The sequence below is a fragment of the Pseudonaja textilis genome, chromosome 2 (assembly GCF_049901715.1).
Source record: "Pseudonaja textilis isolate UNSWEBS1 chromosome 2, rPseTex1.2, whole genome shotgun sequence".
Classification (NCBI taxonomy): domain Eukaryota; kingdom Metazoa; phylum Chordata; class Lepidosauria; order Squamata; family Elapidae; genus Pseudonaja; species Pseudonaja textilis.
Genome location: NC_141991.1, coordinates 167,850,775 through 167,864,799, shown reverse-complemented (window position 1 = coordinate 167,864,799; position 14,025 = coordinate 167,850,775). Strand labels below are relative to the sequence as shown.

At 38.7% G+C, this 14,025-nt stretch overlaps 2 protein-coding genes across 4 annotated transcripts in view; one reads left to right on the top strand and one right to left on the bottom strand.

The window, feature by feature from the left end:
- Positions 1-4,126, bottom strand: part of IDUA (alpha-L-iduronidase) — a 64,080-nt gene extending 59,954 nt beyond the window's left edge. For both annotated transcript variants that reach the window (XM_026712720.2, XM_087926393.1), the window contains exons 1-2: positions 3,932-4,126; positions 1,184-1,324 (exon numbers count right to left, since the gene is read on the bottom strand). In XM_026712720.2, coding sequence (XP_026568505.2) covers positions 1,184-1,324; positions 3,932-4,074 — 284 coding nt within the window. In that variant the 5' untranslated portion in view covers positions 4,075-4,126. The remainder of the gene's footprint in view (positions 1-1,183; positions 1,325-3,931) is intronic.
- A 1,295-nt stretch (positions 4,127-5,421) lies between these two features.
- LOC113444120 (protein regulator of cytokinesis 1-like) overlaps positions 5,422-14,025 on the top strand; it is a 29,256-nt gene continuing 20,652 nt past the window's right edge. Inside the window, exons 1-5 of one of the 2 annotated variants that reach the window (XM_026712689.2) lie at positions 5,422-5,610; positions 7,010-7,142; positions 9,714-9,836; positions 12,459-12,692; positions 13,532-13,708. In XM_026712689.2, coding sequence (XP_026568474.2) covers positions 5,588-5,610; positions 7,010-7,142; positions 9,714-9,836; positions 12,459-12,692; positions 13,532-13,708 — 690 coding nt within the window. In that variant the 5' untranslated portion in view covers positions 5,422-5,587. The remainder of the gene's footprint in view (positions 5,611-7,009; positions 7,143-9,713; positions 9,837-12,458; positions 12,693-13,531; positions 13,709-14,025) is intronic. The other variant, XM_026712688.2, reaches the window with a different exon arrangement.

The window sequence follows — 14,025 nt, the reverse complement described above, 5'->3', positions numbered from 1 at the left end:
ACTGGAAGACAGCTGCTTCTTCAAGTGAGGTCCACAAAATGGAATGTTTAATTTGTTTTTGTTTGTTTTTTAATTAAGAAAACTGTTGATTCAGAGCCCATCAGAAGAAAGGGTAGACCACATAGTTCTTCAGTACCCCTTGAAGCAAGTATATATAAATTCTACTGAAAACTAATTGCTGTTCACAAATCTGGCTGATAGATAGATAGATAGATAGACAGACAGACAGACAAACAGATTGATAGAGATAGATAAAGACATACAGACAAATAATCTTATACTAGTGAGCACATTTAAGTTCCTCCAGCTGAACGTTCCACTGAAGCAGGCACAATTCAAAGTACTGTACAGAATCCTATACAATCAAAGAAGCCACATGGACCACTGTGTCCAACTCCCTCGTGCTGCTCAATACAAAAGTCCAAATAAAACTATCCTCATTAGGGGGCTCTTTGAATTCTGTTTGAATATATCTAAGCACCTTCCTGGTAATCATCTCACATCACTCACATTTCTCCAAATACAAACCTTGCTCACCCACCTTTTGAGGTTGGAAATTGTAGGTTACAGAAGAATGATGGACTCTATCTTAATTAACATGTTTTATCCGTCTGGCTTGCACTATTTCTTGCTATGTCATCAAAGCCAAACCACAGTGTGACCAGAGAGCAGCCATATCAGTTCTCAGAAACAACAGAAGTATCATTCCTTTCTACTACTGTATATTCTGAGAGGCTACATAGACATCTTCTGGATAACTTCTGATTTTATAACCACAAGAAAATACATGCCCCTGAATAATCAAGATACATTACATGCAAAGAACATCTGTTAATTATTCAGCTGTAAAATCACCTTTAAAGCAAAAATGTCATCCAAAGCATTTTCTAGGTAGCCCTTGTAGTGACCAAGCAGACCCAATGCAAACTGAGATGTTATGCTTTAGAACATTCTAAATGATCCCTTATGAATCATGCTGGGAATTCCTACAAAAATATATTTCAAGAAACATTGTTATCAGAAATCCTTATTTTGAAAAGCTAGTTTTTTGTCCAAACTAGCATGGCTTACAAATGGTTCCCAAGCCATCTCTTAATTAGTTTTAATTCAAAAAAACTCTTTGGTTGCTTAGACAAACATAAATAAACTACAAATGAGAGAGAGAGTAAAGAATTTAACTTACTCAGCTTGAATAAGTTCCAGCAGCCAATGGATTCGAATTTGTTCAATACCATTTTGTGGCACGGATGAAATATAAGCCAAATTAATCATTTGGTCTTTACTGAGATTAAACAAATCTGCTCGTCTGTGTGGTAGAGGAGGACTGAAAAAAAATGAGGAAAATATATTACTTAATATAGGTAGCATTTCTGATAGTTCAAAATTTCTCACATCAGATATCTTAGCAATCCATATAACAGCCTTGTAAATCGAGTTTTCTTACCAGCCAGTAAAATTTAAGACACAAGTAGTTCTTACTTACCAACTGCAATTGGGACTGGCAACTGCTAAGCAACATAACCGTAAATAATGTAACTGTACGCAACTTGTTAAGAAAATCACCTATGACTATTCAGCGCAGCATCGTATAACAGCGACTTGCGACTTTCTGCCAGCTTCCCCACTGACTTTGCTTGTTGGAATCTGGTTATGAAATTCTGGTTATGAAATTCTCAAATGGTAATCATGTAACCCCAGGATACTGTGACAACTGCAGCTTTGAGAACTGGTCATAGGTCTTCTTCAAAAGTGTTCTAATTTCAAGTGGTCGCTGAAAAAGTGTTTAAGTGAGAACTACCTCTATGCCTAATAGATATCCTTTCAAACTACATCTGTACAAGTGACAATTTGACACCCTGAAGTCATATACAAATGCAGACTTTAGAGATTGGAAGTTTGGAAAACTCAGGTAGAAAAGGGAAGGGATTTTTTTTTCTGAATTAGGAACGGGAATCCCTCCAGGCTCTTGATTAAGAGGGGGAAAATTAAAAGAAGTTAGAATAAAGAATAAACAAAAAAACACACAGAAGACTTCACCTTCAGTAGGCAAGAACAGGCAACAGGTTTAGTTAGGAACAATGCACAAAATTATTTTTATGTTAAAGGTTTTTATGTTTATTTTCCTCTGGTTGTTACTCAATGCAAGCTCACTTTGATTTTTTTCTTGTACAAACTGGTAGTTTTTTGCATCTGAATTGCTTTTAGATTAGTAGCAGTTCAATCTTGTGAATTGCTCAGAAATTTATACCGTCCTAAATGTGTTTTTCTGTTGCAAGTTTTTTGCAGATGCTTTTGTGTTTTGAATTGCTCTACATCTTTATTAACTTTTCCAATGAATATTTTACAGGTAGCTATTTTAAAATATATTTATATTTTCATTAAATTTTGTTCATTCTTTTCTTATTCTTCAGTGAGATAGGTCCATCTCTCCATACAAAAGGTAATGATTTTCCTAGGCCAGCCTTTTTCAACCTTTTTATATCACAATGCAGTTCACCTCTAACCTACACAATTCACATTTTTGCAACGCTGACACCAACAGCAAAGTGGCAGGTGGGCAGCTTGAATTGCAGTAAATAAAAATAATCACACTGTGATCCAGCATTGCACAGCAGGTGAAGGTTAATAAATGTTTATTCCCCCCTCCCCCCATGATCTCTTATGAAACCCCTATGTGACTTCTTCCTGAACCCTAGTGCTGCAGAAAGCCAGTTTAAAAAGCTTGCTCTAGACAGGTGCCTTAAACTGTACTGAGGCAGGAGATGGAGCCATAGAATTTCCCTTCTCGTTTTGATTCCCCTTTTATTTGTCAGTAGCATGCGAGAACTATGGGACTCTCCTCTTATGCCGTTAGGCCTATTACGTAGTTCCCACAAGAAGCACAAACAGCAATACTAGCTCTATTTTTCTTTTAAGTTTACATGATCAGAATCCTGCAAGTCTGAAATTATTTCTCTCTTCCTTTAGAAAACTATGGAAGGGCACCTTTGTGAAACGTTCCCCTCTGCTCTCCCTCCTTCTATGGCAGGGGTCTGGAACCATGACTTTCAACTCCCTGAATTCCTGAGCCAATCCACAAGTCCTTATTTCCCACCCCTGTTCTATGGGCCAAGAACTCTTTTACAAGCTGATGATCTAGTCTCCAGCTCTCCCTCCCTCCTATCTCGTAAGATCATTTCCATATATCATTACAGATGCACTCACCGTGATAGGGGAAGGAGAAAAAACAGATAAGGGCATCTCCTTAGAAAGCAGGTACCTACCAAATTGCACCCCAAGGCTGAAGAGAGCTACAGTCCCCAAGGGTTCTGAGGTAGGGGTTATAAACCTCCAACCTTTCACCCTCTGCTTACGTTTTCGGCTACCATTAGGTAAGCCGATATTTTTATTTTTCATGTTTTTGAACCACCCACCTTTCTTAAGGATATATTATTTACATATTGCAAAAAGAGGGAGGGTTGCATTAGATCATTGCTTCCCTATAGGTTCATGGTGTGAGATTTCCAAGAAGAGATTTCTGAATCCCTAGCTCATTTTTCCACAATGCATTATGCTTTCTTAAAGAAATAATTGTTGCTGTATTGTGTGTTACATTATGCTATAGTGTATTTAGAATTACAACCTAACTTCAGGGCTAAAGGAAATTGTACTAAATCTCACTTTGAATGGATTGTATTTACAAATAATGAAGACATTTGCATAAAAATTACATATCACAAACCAATCTTGAAAAATCAGAGGTATGTATCGAAGAGGAATGTGTATTTTGATTGTCTTTGCTTTACCTTACTTTTGCACTATAAAAAAGGAGAGGAGTGAAAACCTTGACTTTGCGAAGTTAACTGCAAATATATAAACAATGTCTTCAATTTGCTGATTTCAAACTGCAAACCGCATGACTTCACTGCATAAGCAATCCGTCATTTCTTACCAATATCCCGTGCTCTTCCAAAAATGCCTCAACTCGCCTGTAGGGCGTGAGAGATCCACATTTATATGGACAGATCCGAAAGTCGCTTTCATTAGGATCAGGCTCAGTAACTGCGCAAAACTCCATGTTTTACCCGACTTCATAGCTCAGCGGATCTGAAATTCCCCCGCCTTTCCAGCTGCGCTTGACACCACTATCCGGCACACTCTATTCCTCAAACGGGGGAGCAAGTTGATATCCATACTATCATTAGCTATTTTATCATGTTTTACCACCCAATTTCTTCGCTAATATAGGGAGTAGATTTCAAGAGGAAAATGGACGTTGGAAATATTAGTGCCTCCTGTTTTATTCCATAGTTGTTGTCCGCCATATTTTTGCCAAGACCCCCCTCTACAAAATATGGTCCTTCCCTCCATTTTACTTCCTGCTTTTCCTCCCAGCCCAAAAAGCCAGTGAAGAGTTTTCAATCGATGCCAAGGTTGGATGGGGCTGCCTCGCAAGAATATTATCTTTATTGGAGTAAGAAACCCCAGCCAGCACTAGGGTCACGTTTCCGAGGAAATCGATTGCGCTGGAATAATGATTTACTGTGAATGATCCATTCTGCTTAGGACTTGCCAAATATTGGGCCCTATTACCTAAGAGCGAGCAAGTTCCGTGCATTCAATTTCTGAGATAACGTGAGAGTGAGCAACAAGCGGCTACCAGTAATTTATGCTTAAATAAATAGGTTTAATGGATACCATGCACGCATATTATGCAGGTCTCATATACTGTAGCTCTCTAGGAAACTAGGGAAGCTGGAAGTTATGCTAAAGAAAAGACTTAACTGTAGTTGACTGTGGTTTTTCTCTTTTTTATTTAATTGGCCCATGATTTTTTTATTGTTTGGTTTACAAATTAAGCCCCATTTAATTCTACAAGTTTCATTTAGTCTCCACCGAGTCGGTTTAACACCACGCCGGAACACATTAACAAATTACGATCAGTTAATCCTACATGCAATGGGATTTTGTATTCATAACTGCTATAAGAGCGATTCTGGACAAAACAGGATCCATCTTCGAGGAAACCCATCTAGGGCTGTAAAATCTCAATGACGCTAAACTCATTTAACTAGCGAGCAGGTTCCATGGGAGTCAATGGGGATTGATTTCCGAAGCAGCCGGGTCTGTCTTCAGAGACCGCAGTTATTCCATCCATAGCGGAATGAAGATAATATGAACTCTGTTCGTTCTTCTATAAGTTCCCCTCAAGTTCCCCATCAGCCCTACTTTAACTACAGACCTTCCTTTCTCCTCTGGCTTTTTTTTAAAAAAAGAAAATTATCTTCGTCTCTAACCGGCCAACCAATCATCTCACGCGAAACGCCGAAGGTGGAAGTTTATTTTAAAGGCGAGCGGGCTCCACCCCTCATTTTCTTCTCTTCCCGTGGATTGGCTGCTTCGGCAGCGCCGGAAATAACGGGCCAATGCAATGGGCCAATCATAGGGCGTCCCGACCCAGCCTGACGTTCGACCACACTTTTCCTTCGAGTTTGAATTTTGGCGGGGGTGGCGGTTCGTTTGGGTCATTGTTTTGGAATTCCTTCCGTTCGGATTTTCCTTGCAGTGGGAATAGCGGCGGCAACGACGGCCGTCTCTAAGGCTCCACATGGCCAAACGTGTGCGGGAAAGGTAAGAGGATGAGGGACTTTTCGGAAGCCAGGTTGTGTCGTGGTGGGAAGGGAACGGGGGTCTGCCTCCGGAGCGCTGAGCGGCTAGCTAGGCGGACTTCTCGGCTCCTTTGGGAGCCTTTGTTGCCGCTCCCCCTCGTAAAAAGCAGCCTCGGAAGCAACGGAAGGTCTGAGGGAAGCTCGATATGTCTCAGTAGGGTTTGACAGCTTTTGACAGCTAAGCAATAAAGCTTTGCATTGATTGGGCGTGGTTGCAATTCACCAAGTTGAAAGATCAGGAAATTTAGAAAAAGAGGGAAAAAAATGGACAGATTTATTTTTTTAAAAAAAGGAGGCAGTGGTTAACCACTTATATTTGGCTGCCAAAACATAAACAGTATTGACTGGGCTTGGTTGCAATTCACACCAAAAGACCAAGAAATTTAGAAGAAAAGGGAAAAATGATGAACAGGATTTTTTTTAAAAAAATGGGGGCAGTGGTTAACCCCTTATGTTTGGCTGCCAAAAGAAAAACTGTGTCCACGAAGTCCCAGGAGTCAAACCAGATTCCAGGATGTCTTTCTCCTGATATATCAATTTTAAGCTACTTAAAGTCATCAGGTTGCTTTGGGAAAGATGTCCTGGGGTTTCCCTGTCCATCTCTCCTTGCATATTATGAGGACCATAACATTGGCTTATTTTGCCTCTTCATTTCAAAACAAGGGGGAAGGGGGTTCTGAACACTTAAAAGTATTACTGTACGTAATTTATCTTTTGTTACTGAGGATACTGTGTTTTCCACTGAGATTTATAGTGGAGGGAATCTGGGAACTTTTTGTATTTATTTTTGCCTTCAATTAAATTTCTAGCCTTCTCAATCACTGAAGGACTTGTATCCTTTTAAACCTCTTTTTTATTAGATATTAGAAGTACAAAAGTACAAGAAATATAGTAACATAAATTTTGGAGAGCCAGTTTGGTATAGTAAGTTCCAGTTCCACCTTAGGCATTGAGCCATCTGGGTGACTTTGAGCTACACTGATTACTTTCTCTCAGCCCTAAGGAGGAGGCAGTGGCAAACAGTACAAAAAGCCTTGCCAGGAAAACATGTCCAAGCACTTATCAGAAATTAACACTACAAGGCACAACAAGAAGCAGAAGTCTGGAGGCATGTTATATATATTTTTAGAAAAAGTGGGATCACATGTATACTGTCAGGCCTCTACATCTGAATGCAATATTAATACTAATGTGATGCCAATGAGAATTCTGAAGAAGGGAACCGAACTGAAGCTTCTTGGATGAGAAGTAAAATGTCTTCAAGGAAAAACAAAGTCCAGTTGCCGTTTGATGAAGCACTTTTGAGAATGACAATGCTTACATCGTCATTGTGGCATTAAAATCACTCTTCTCTTTTTCAGTGAAGTTTTGGCTTCTTCCCTGCTTAATAGTGTGAATCAAGCAATAGGAAAACTACTAGATTTGTGGGATGAAATGGGAATTGGCAAAGAGCTGCAGCTTGAACGTATGCATGCTGCAAAGTCCTACATTGAGGTATGGATCAGGCTGACAGCCTTGAAATGTAAAATGCCTTATGTGACATTGGATTGCATGAAACATCCGGTAACAATTCCCAGTACCCATTTTAGGGGGAAATTGTATTTGATTGATGTGATAGTGGGCACCAAAGCATCAGAGGGCAGGACAAGAAACAATGGTTGGAAACTAATCAAAGAGAGAAGCAATCTGGAATTAAGGAGAAACTTCCTAACAGTGGGGGAAATTAATCAATGGAACAGCTTGCCTTCAGAAATTGTGGGCGCTCCATCACTGGAGGTTTTTAAGAAGAGACAGTCACTTGTCTGAAATGGTATAGGTTCTCCTGCTTCAGAGGAGGGTGGGGGGCTAGACTAGAAGACCTCAAAGGTCCCTTCCATCTTTTATTTATTCCTATATTTCTATATCTATTTGATTTGTTGCTCAATTAGAAATTCTGGCTTCATTGCAGTAAAATAGGGGGATAGGTTACGGACAATCTGGCTATGATTATGCTAACTTATGACCCCAAATAACCATTTTAGCCCAATTTTTAAATAGTTCTTCTGTAAATTTAAGATTCATTTTAAAAATGGTCCTCCCCAAATCCTGTGTGATTTTACCCCCCAAACCTGAAAATGTCACAACATCAGTAGAACATGACAATTGCAGTACTTTAAGGCCTCAAATATGTAAAGTTGCTGACTCAGACAAACTGCTCATAACAGCTGTGAAAAGTATGTGGACAATGCCTCATAAAGTTTCTGAAATGTATAAAATGTTTGGAGATCGGACTATTCTGCATAATTCTGTCTTTTCATTTTAATGATAAAAATTCAGGCTTTCCGGGGATTTTGAAACTAGAAAAGGAAAGCTACTTAATGGGAAGATAATAGGAGAAAAAAATAAGATAAATAGAGTGGTGCCTGAATTCTTTGAAATACAGCAAACTGGAGTCTGGGCACCTTATCAAATTCTCTACTTTTTTGTATTCCTTTTTCGTTGAGAATTTCTGTGCAAAGCAGCTCTTTGCAATTTTTATGGAAAATATGTTTCTTAAAGGTTTGATGCTGTATTCAAATAAAGATAGCATTTCTTTTTGTAAAACCTTAGGGTTTGGGGAGAGTGAGATTGTTACTCTAAGGCAGGGGTCCCCAAACTTGGCAACTTTTAAGACTGGTGAACTTCAACTCCCAGAATTCTGTGGCTTTGTTGGAAGAAATCTCCTTCTACATTCAGTTCCAAGTGGGGAAAAAGACACTGGAAACATGGAGGATGTTTGGAAGGTTTAATAGTGGACAGGACCACGTGTCTTGAAACTCCAAAGTGAAAAGGGTGATCACATGTTTCAAGGTGAAGGAAGAGATCAAGAAAAGGACTGAGGTGCTGAGAGTGCCTGGGTTATATAGCCTTTGTTGGGATTTGAATTGAAGCTTGTTTCTAATTGGTTGTCAGACTCCCATGGGGCCATGCAGGGGCAACTCTAGGCTGTCCTGAGTTCCAGGCTTGGTTGAGCCTTGCTGGATGAAGGTGCACTGAAAAGGGCTTTTGGCAATTGCTGTAGTTTTACCTGGAGATCTTTGTTATGTAAAGTATTCTGGCCCAGGCCTTAATGGCCCACCCATTAACAAAGGTGGGGGTGAGTTTCTGCTCTTAGTTTCTACTCTTTTTAGGGGAAATATTCTGCCTTTTTAATATTTCCTAGGATATTTCAATTTTCTAGGAGAGGTGTGGATGCTAACTTCCTACAGGTTAAAGTCCACAAGTCTTAAAGTTGCCAAATTTGGAGACTCCTGCTCTAAGGTATATTGTGCTTCAAGTAGACTCCTGCTCTAAGGTATATTGTGCTTCAAAAATTCACTAGTTTGACTATATTATCCCCTTCAGAAATGTGTGAAAAACACTGATGTGCATAGGACTACTTAAAAGCCTGGAAAGTCGGCCTTTGAAAGATCCATTAAGTCCATTATATCTCTCTAATCATACAAAAAAGTTTAAAGGCATTTGGTTTGGTATGGTTCTTTTTTCTCCTGAAAATAAATCGCTCAAGGGAAGAGGTGTTTATATTTAAAACCAATCAGTTAATGCAAGCATCAACCTGTCTCTGAACATCTGCCACTTTAATATAATTTAGATCAAAGCATTATAAACCAAAGACCTACTTATCAATTACTGGTATTCAAGTTTTCACTTTTTAGTGAGCAGTCATTTTATATTCCAGATGTAGGCTTCTGATTGCAATATTTGGGTTGTAGCAGGAAGATAGGGAAGATCAGTTTTAGCTGTTCTCTGTTTTGTTCTCATGCATCACGTTTGTTTTCATTGAAACCATGTGGAAAATGGCATGAGGGATGCAGAGGAAAGTGAGTCAGAAAAACTCTTCATTCCATTCATGAATGAAAACCTTGATTGACAACAATCTGATACCTTTTTTGACTGGCCCTGGACATATATCAAATCCTGGGCTAATGGACATAGGCTTTATTTTAGCTATGGTTTCTATTGGGTTCTGATCAAATAACCAGTTCAACAATTAGATCGGTTAGAAACCTATGCTGACGTGTTTTTTGCGGGGGTGTTTCTGGACAGAAACTATTGGAAGAAATGATTGATGATGAAAACAGTGTGAAAGAAAAACTTGAAAATGATATTAAAATTCAGAAAAATCAGCTGAATATACTCAGAGACCAACTTGGTCTGGACCCTTACAAGGTAAGTTTTTTTCAGCTGCTAATTGTTTCCAAGAACAGAAAACTAAAGTGATATTAAGCTGCCATAAATGACTTATCTATAATTTCATCGTAACACAATTCTGTAAATACCCTGTTTCTCCAACAATACGGCCTCCCCCAATAGGAAGTCCCAGCATGTTTTATAGTCATGAAATGAAATTAAGCCCCTCCACCCAAATTAAGGCCTATATTAAAACATGTGAAATGAGGGGGAATGGTTGGGGGGCTTGCAGTTAGAAAGTACTTTTGTTGCACACCTGGATATGGTGTTGCCTGCGTTGACCCCGATACGAAGTGCCCCCCCAACGCCAAGGTCAACATCCAAGCCATCACCGCCCGCCCGAAGATGCAAGGGGGGGAATTAAGTCACCTCCGAAAAGCCATTTTTTCGGGGCTCAAAAAAAACAAAACCCGGCTTTATTATATGAGAAACACGGTACCATTTCATTTGTATTTCACTATCTGTGATAGAATACGTGGAGTCTGTATTATCAAAAATAGAATTTTATCCAATATGACACATGTTTTGAAAATGTCCAGGGTTTGTTTCCAGTGCTTTTATACTGTAATTTACTTGGTAGGGGCATCTAAAGTGTGAAATGGAATCTGGTGGAAATTAAGTTGATCTTTATTATAAAGACACTGCGAAAAATTTAAAAATTACCTGTTTACCCAAATTGCCTTTTAATCTCCTTAATTTCATGTCCTAATTGGTTTTTTAAAAATTGCAATTCAAATACAAAATATTCAAATTGATGATTTCAGTATTTACTGTTTTTGATGTTTTTAGATTTTTTTTTATTTCAGCATTTTCTAAATGCTAAATTGCTTTATTTTTTTTTAGTGGTGAGTATTTAAAAAACAAATAACTGTAAATTAAATTGAATAAAACTTGATGACGGACTGAACATTGTGAAGGAATTATCTGAGGGATTTCTTTTTGAAGCAAACTGTGGAAAATAGTGCATTTCTCAGCAAAGTGGAGAATAATAAGCTTATTGTCAGAGTTCCAACTGATGCACTAATCAAATCATGAGTCTCAAGCCAAGCTTCAAAAGAAATCCAGTTATTTATTAGGAGCTTCCTACCCAACCGACCAGGTGGAGCCAACTCTGATCTCAGTTAATTAGTGCTTTGCTTCTGACCCTGTTTCCCCCCCAATATATGTCATTAGTCACATTCCCCAGTGGAGCAATTTTGCCGGTTGTAAAAGTCCCTCTGGCCACTGTGGGTTTCTGTGGAGACATATTGGGTGGAATGTGCCTTGTTTTGATTGAGATATCAGTTCCTTGATGTAGCAGCGAAGTTCACCCTCCCGTGCCCCTTGCCCATGGCAACTCCAGAGCAGTTCAGGAGTGCTTTGCAAATTGACACTTACTTCAGTTGGCTGTTCAATAGTTCATTGGCTAAAGAGCTTGTAAACTCTTTCCTATTGCTTTTTTACGTCTATAAATTGGAATTCCGTGCTAGCATTGGTAAGCATGGGGCCCCTTGCATCTCCCAGCACCTGTTTAGCACCAGATATTTCTTGCTCTGTAACTCCTTAGAGAGATTTTCTTCTATTTAAATAATTTGAGAAGTTTTTTTAGCTTATGCCCTGGGTAGAAAGTTAGCACCCACCCCTCTCCTAGAAGAATAGAATATTAAAAAAGGCAGAGTATTATATTTCCCTGGATGAGAAATGGAGAAACATGTTTTTAAAGCAGCCCTCACCTTTCTTAATAGCCCTCAGTAGATGTTAGCACTTCAGAGATAAAGAGCCTATTGAAAGAAGCCAAGTATCTAGGTAGCTCTATTCATAGGCAAAAATTCCATGTAGCAAGGTTTGAACAAAGGTAGGATTAGCCCTCAGCTACAACAGGAATTGCCCAAAGTTCCTTCATTGCATCATCTCAGAGCAGACCAAACTTCAACTAAACTTAGTTCAGACAACCTATAGAGCCAGCTATGACCCCTTCAACAGCCAATAGAATACATGTTCTTGCACAGAAAAAAGCAGCTCAAGTGTAAAGCTTAAGAGAAGGTATAATCCTTCCCTCTCAACTCCCATGTGGTTCTGCTTCATCATTAAACCATCTTTCCAATCAGCTTCCATCTTTCCAGTGTCTTTCTCCCAGCTTGGAACTGAACCAGATGGCTATTTCTTCCAACACCTAATTTCATAAATAAGACCCAGCAGGCAACATAAAGCAAGCCCCAAAATCACTCTTGTAGGAAGATGATTGGCCAAAATAATAACCACTGGAGCCTTACCTTTGGAATATACATCTAAAAGTCTACATTGCGGGAGAAAATACCAAGAACCAAGTTATAAAATGCCAACATTAGTATAGGGTTACAAATCATCCATTGGTCTGCTGAAAGAACCATATTTTAAGACTTCCCCTTACAACCACAGGATCAGGGCCCTGTGGACTTTGTGGGTGGGCTGATATTATTTCACAGCCTGGGGGGAGCCATAAAGAAGGTTTGTCTCCAAGGTCTAATTGTAATGATGGAACACTGAGCCTGCTGTTCTAGATCTAGTAGAATAAACAGACTACTGGATAGAGTCACAGAAGTACTAAATGAATATATTTATATTTGCTGTATAACTTTACAGGTTGATGATGGCTTAACTATCCTTCAATTAGAGAAGGAATATCGTCTGGCTTTGGAGAGCGCCCTTAGAGAAAAACAGGAGAGGCTGGGGAAGTTGACACAGCTACAGCGAGAAGATCAGGCATTATGCGCAGAGCTTTGTGTAGTCCCTTACTACATCCCTACCGGCAGTATTCCGAATAGTACACAGCTAGAAGAAATAAAAGAACATGTAACAAATCTTCTGAAAGTAAAGGTATGGTACTTATTTATATCCCTTCATTAGCAAGTCAGACTTTGCTGTAAAAAAATAAGCTAAATGAACATTCTATTTTCTTGAGTGGAAAAAGAACAAGCATTCTGAGATCGCTCTGTTCTGCATCCCATCTGCAATGAAACTCCCATAAAGTTTGCTGCCGGAAGATAAACTTAAGACTTTCATTCAGACTTATGCTAAGAATTTGTAATCAACTTAAGCATGAAATGGAGGAATATGCAGAGATTCTGTTTTGTGTTTGATGAAAAGTCAACTAGTACGCTCTTGTTACCCTCTTGTGGGGACAGTTTTCCTGAATATCTTGAGGGTGATAGCTCCCTCACTTGACCATAAGTGATTTATTTATCAAATTTATATGGCCACCCATCCCTCACAGCTAGGCAGCTTACAATAAAAGTTGAAACAGTTGACACAGTATACAAAAACAAAGTAAAACAAATATAAATAAAGTGATGACAGAACATTAGAATATTATGCATGATGCAGCCAATGCATGGAGCAACTGTTGGCACGAGATCTCCAAGTTTGTTGAAACAGCCATGTTTAAGAGGGCTGTTGATATGAAATGAGCCAACAGGACTGGCATGCTCCAAGCCCTTTCAGTCAGTCATTAAAGCCAGGAAGCATGTCTTCTCTGTTGCAGTCTCTGCCCATCTTGTTCCTTCTTGTATTTGTTATTTATCTTGTGTTTTTTTCCTCTTATTAATACTGTATTTTATTTCCTTTGTGATATTGTGAGTTGGATAGATTCTAAATTGTATAAAAATTGAATAAAATAAACTCTTTAATTTGATACCTTTAAACTATTATTTGAACAGGAACAAAGATTAGAAGAGTTTCATAAACTGAGAAGAGAAATCAGACTATATAGTAAAGAAATTGGGCACACACCCGATGGAACATTGGAAAATGATATGTTATGTGACGATGAAGAAGAAGGATATATTTGTCTTACAAAAAAGTATCTTGAAGATCTTCAACAGCTTATCCATCAGGTTGGGCTTCTTGTGTAAAAGATTCTATTTGTATGAATGAATCGATTACTTTAACTATTAACTCACAATATTGTTTAAAGTTATGCTTCATAAAAAGCAAGGAAGGCTCCAAAATGAAAGTACCCCTCTCTTGGTGCAGATTCATAGCATTTATAACATGGGTTATCAGTGTACTGTACTTTCTAACATTACAAAGGGGTAATGGTAAGAATGATAATAAATCAAATTTTAATTAATTACTGTTTTCTTTAGTTCATGCTCATCTTTTGGATCTTAATAGCAGCCTGTTCAACTGATTGACAAAGTTAAGATTATGC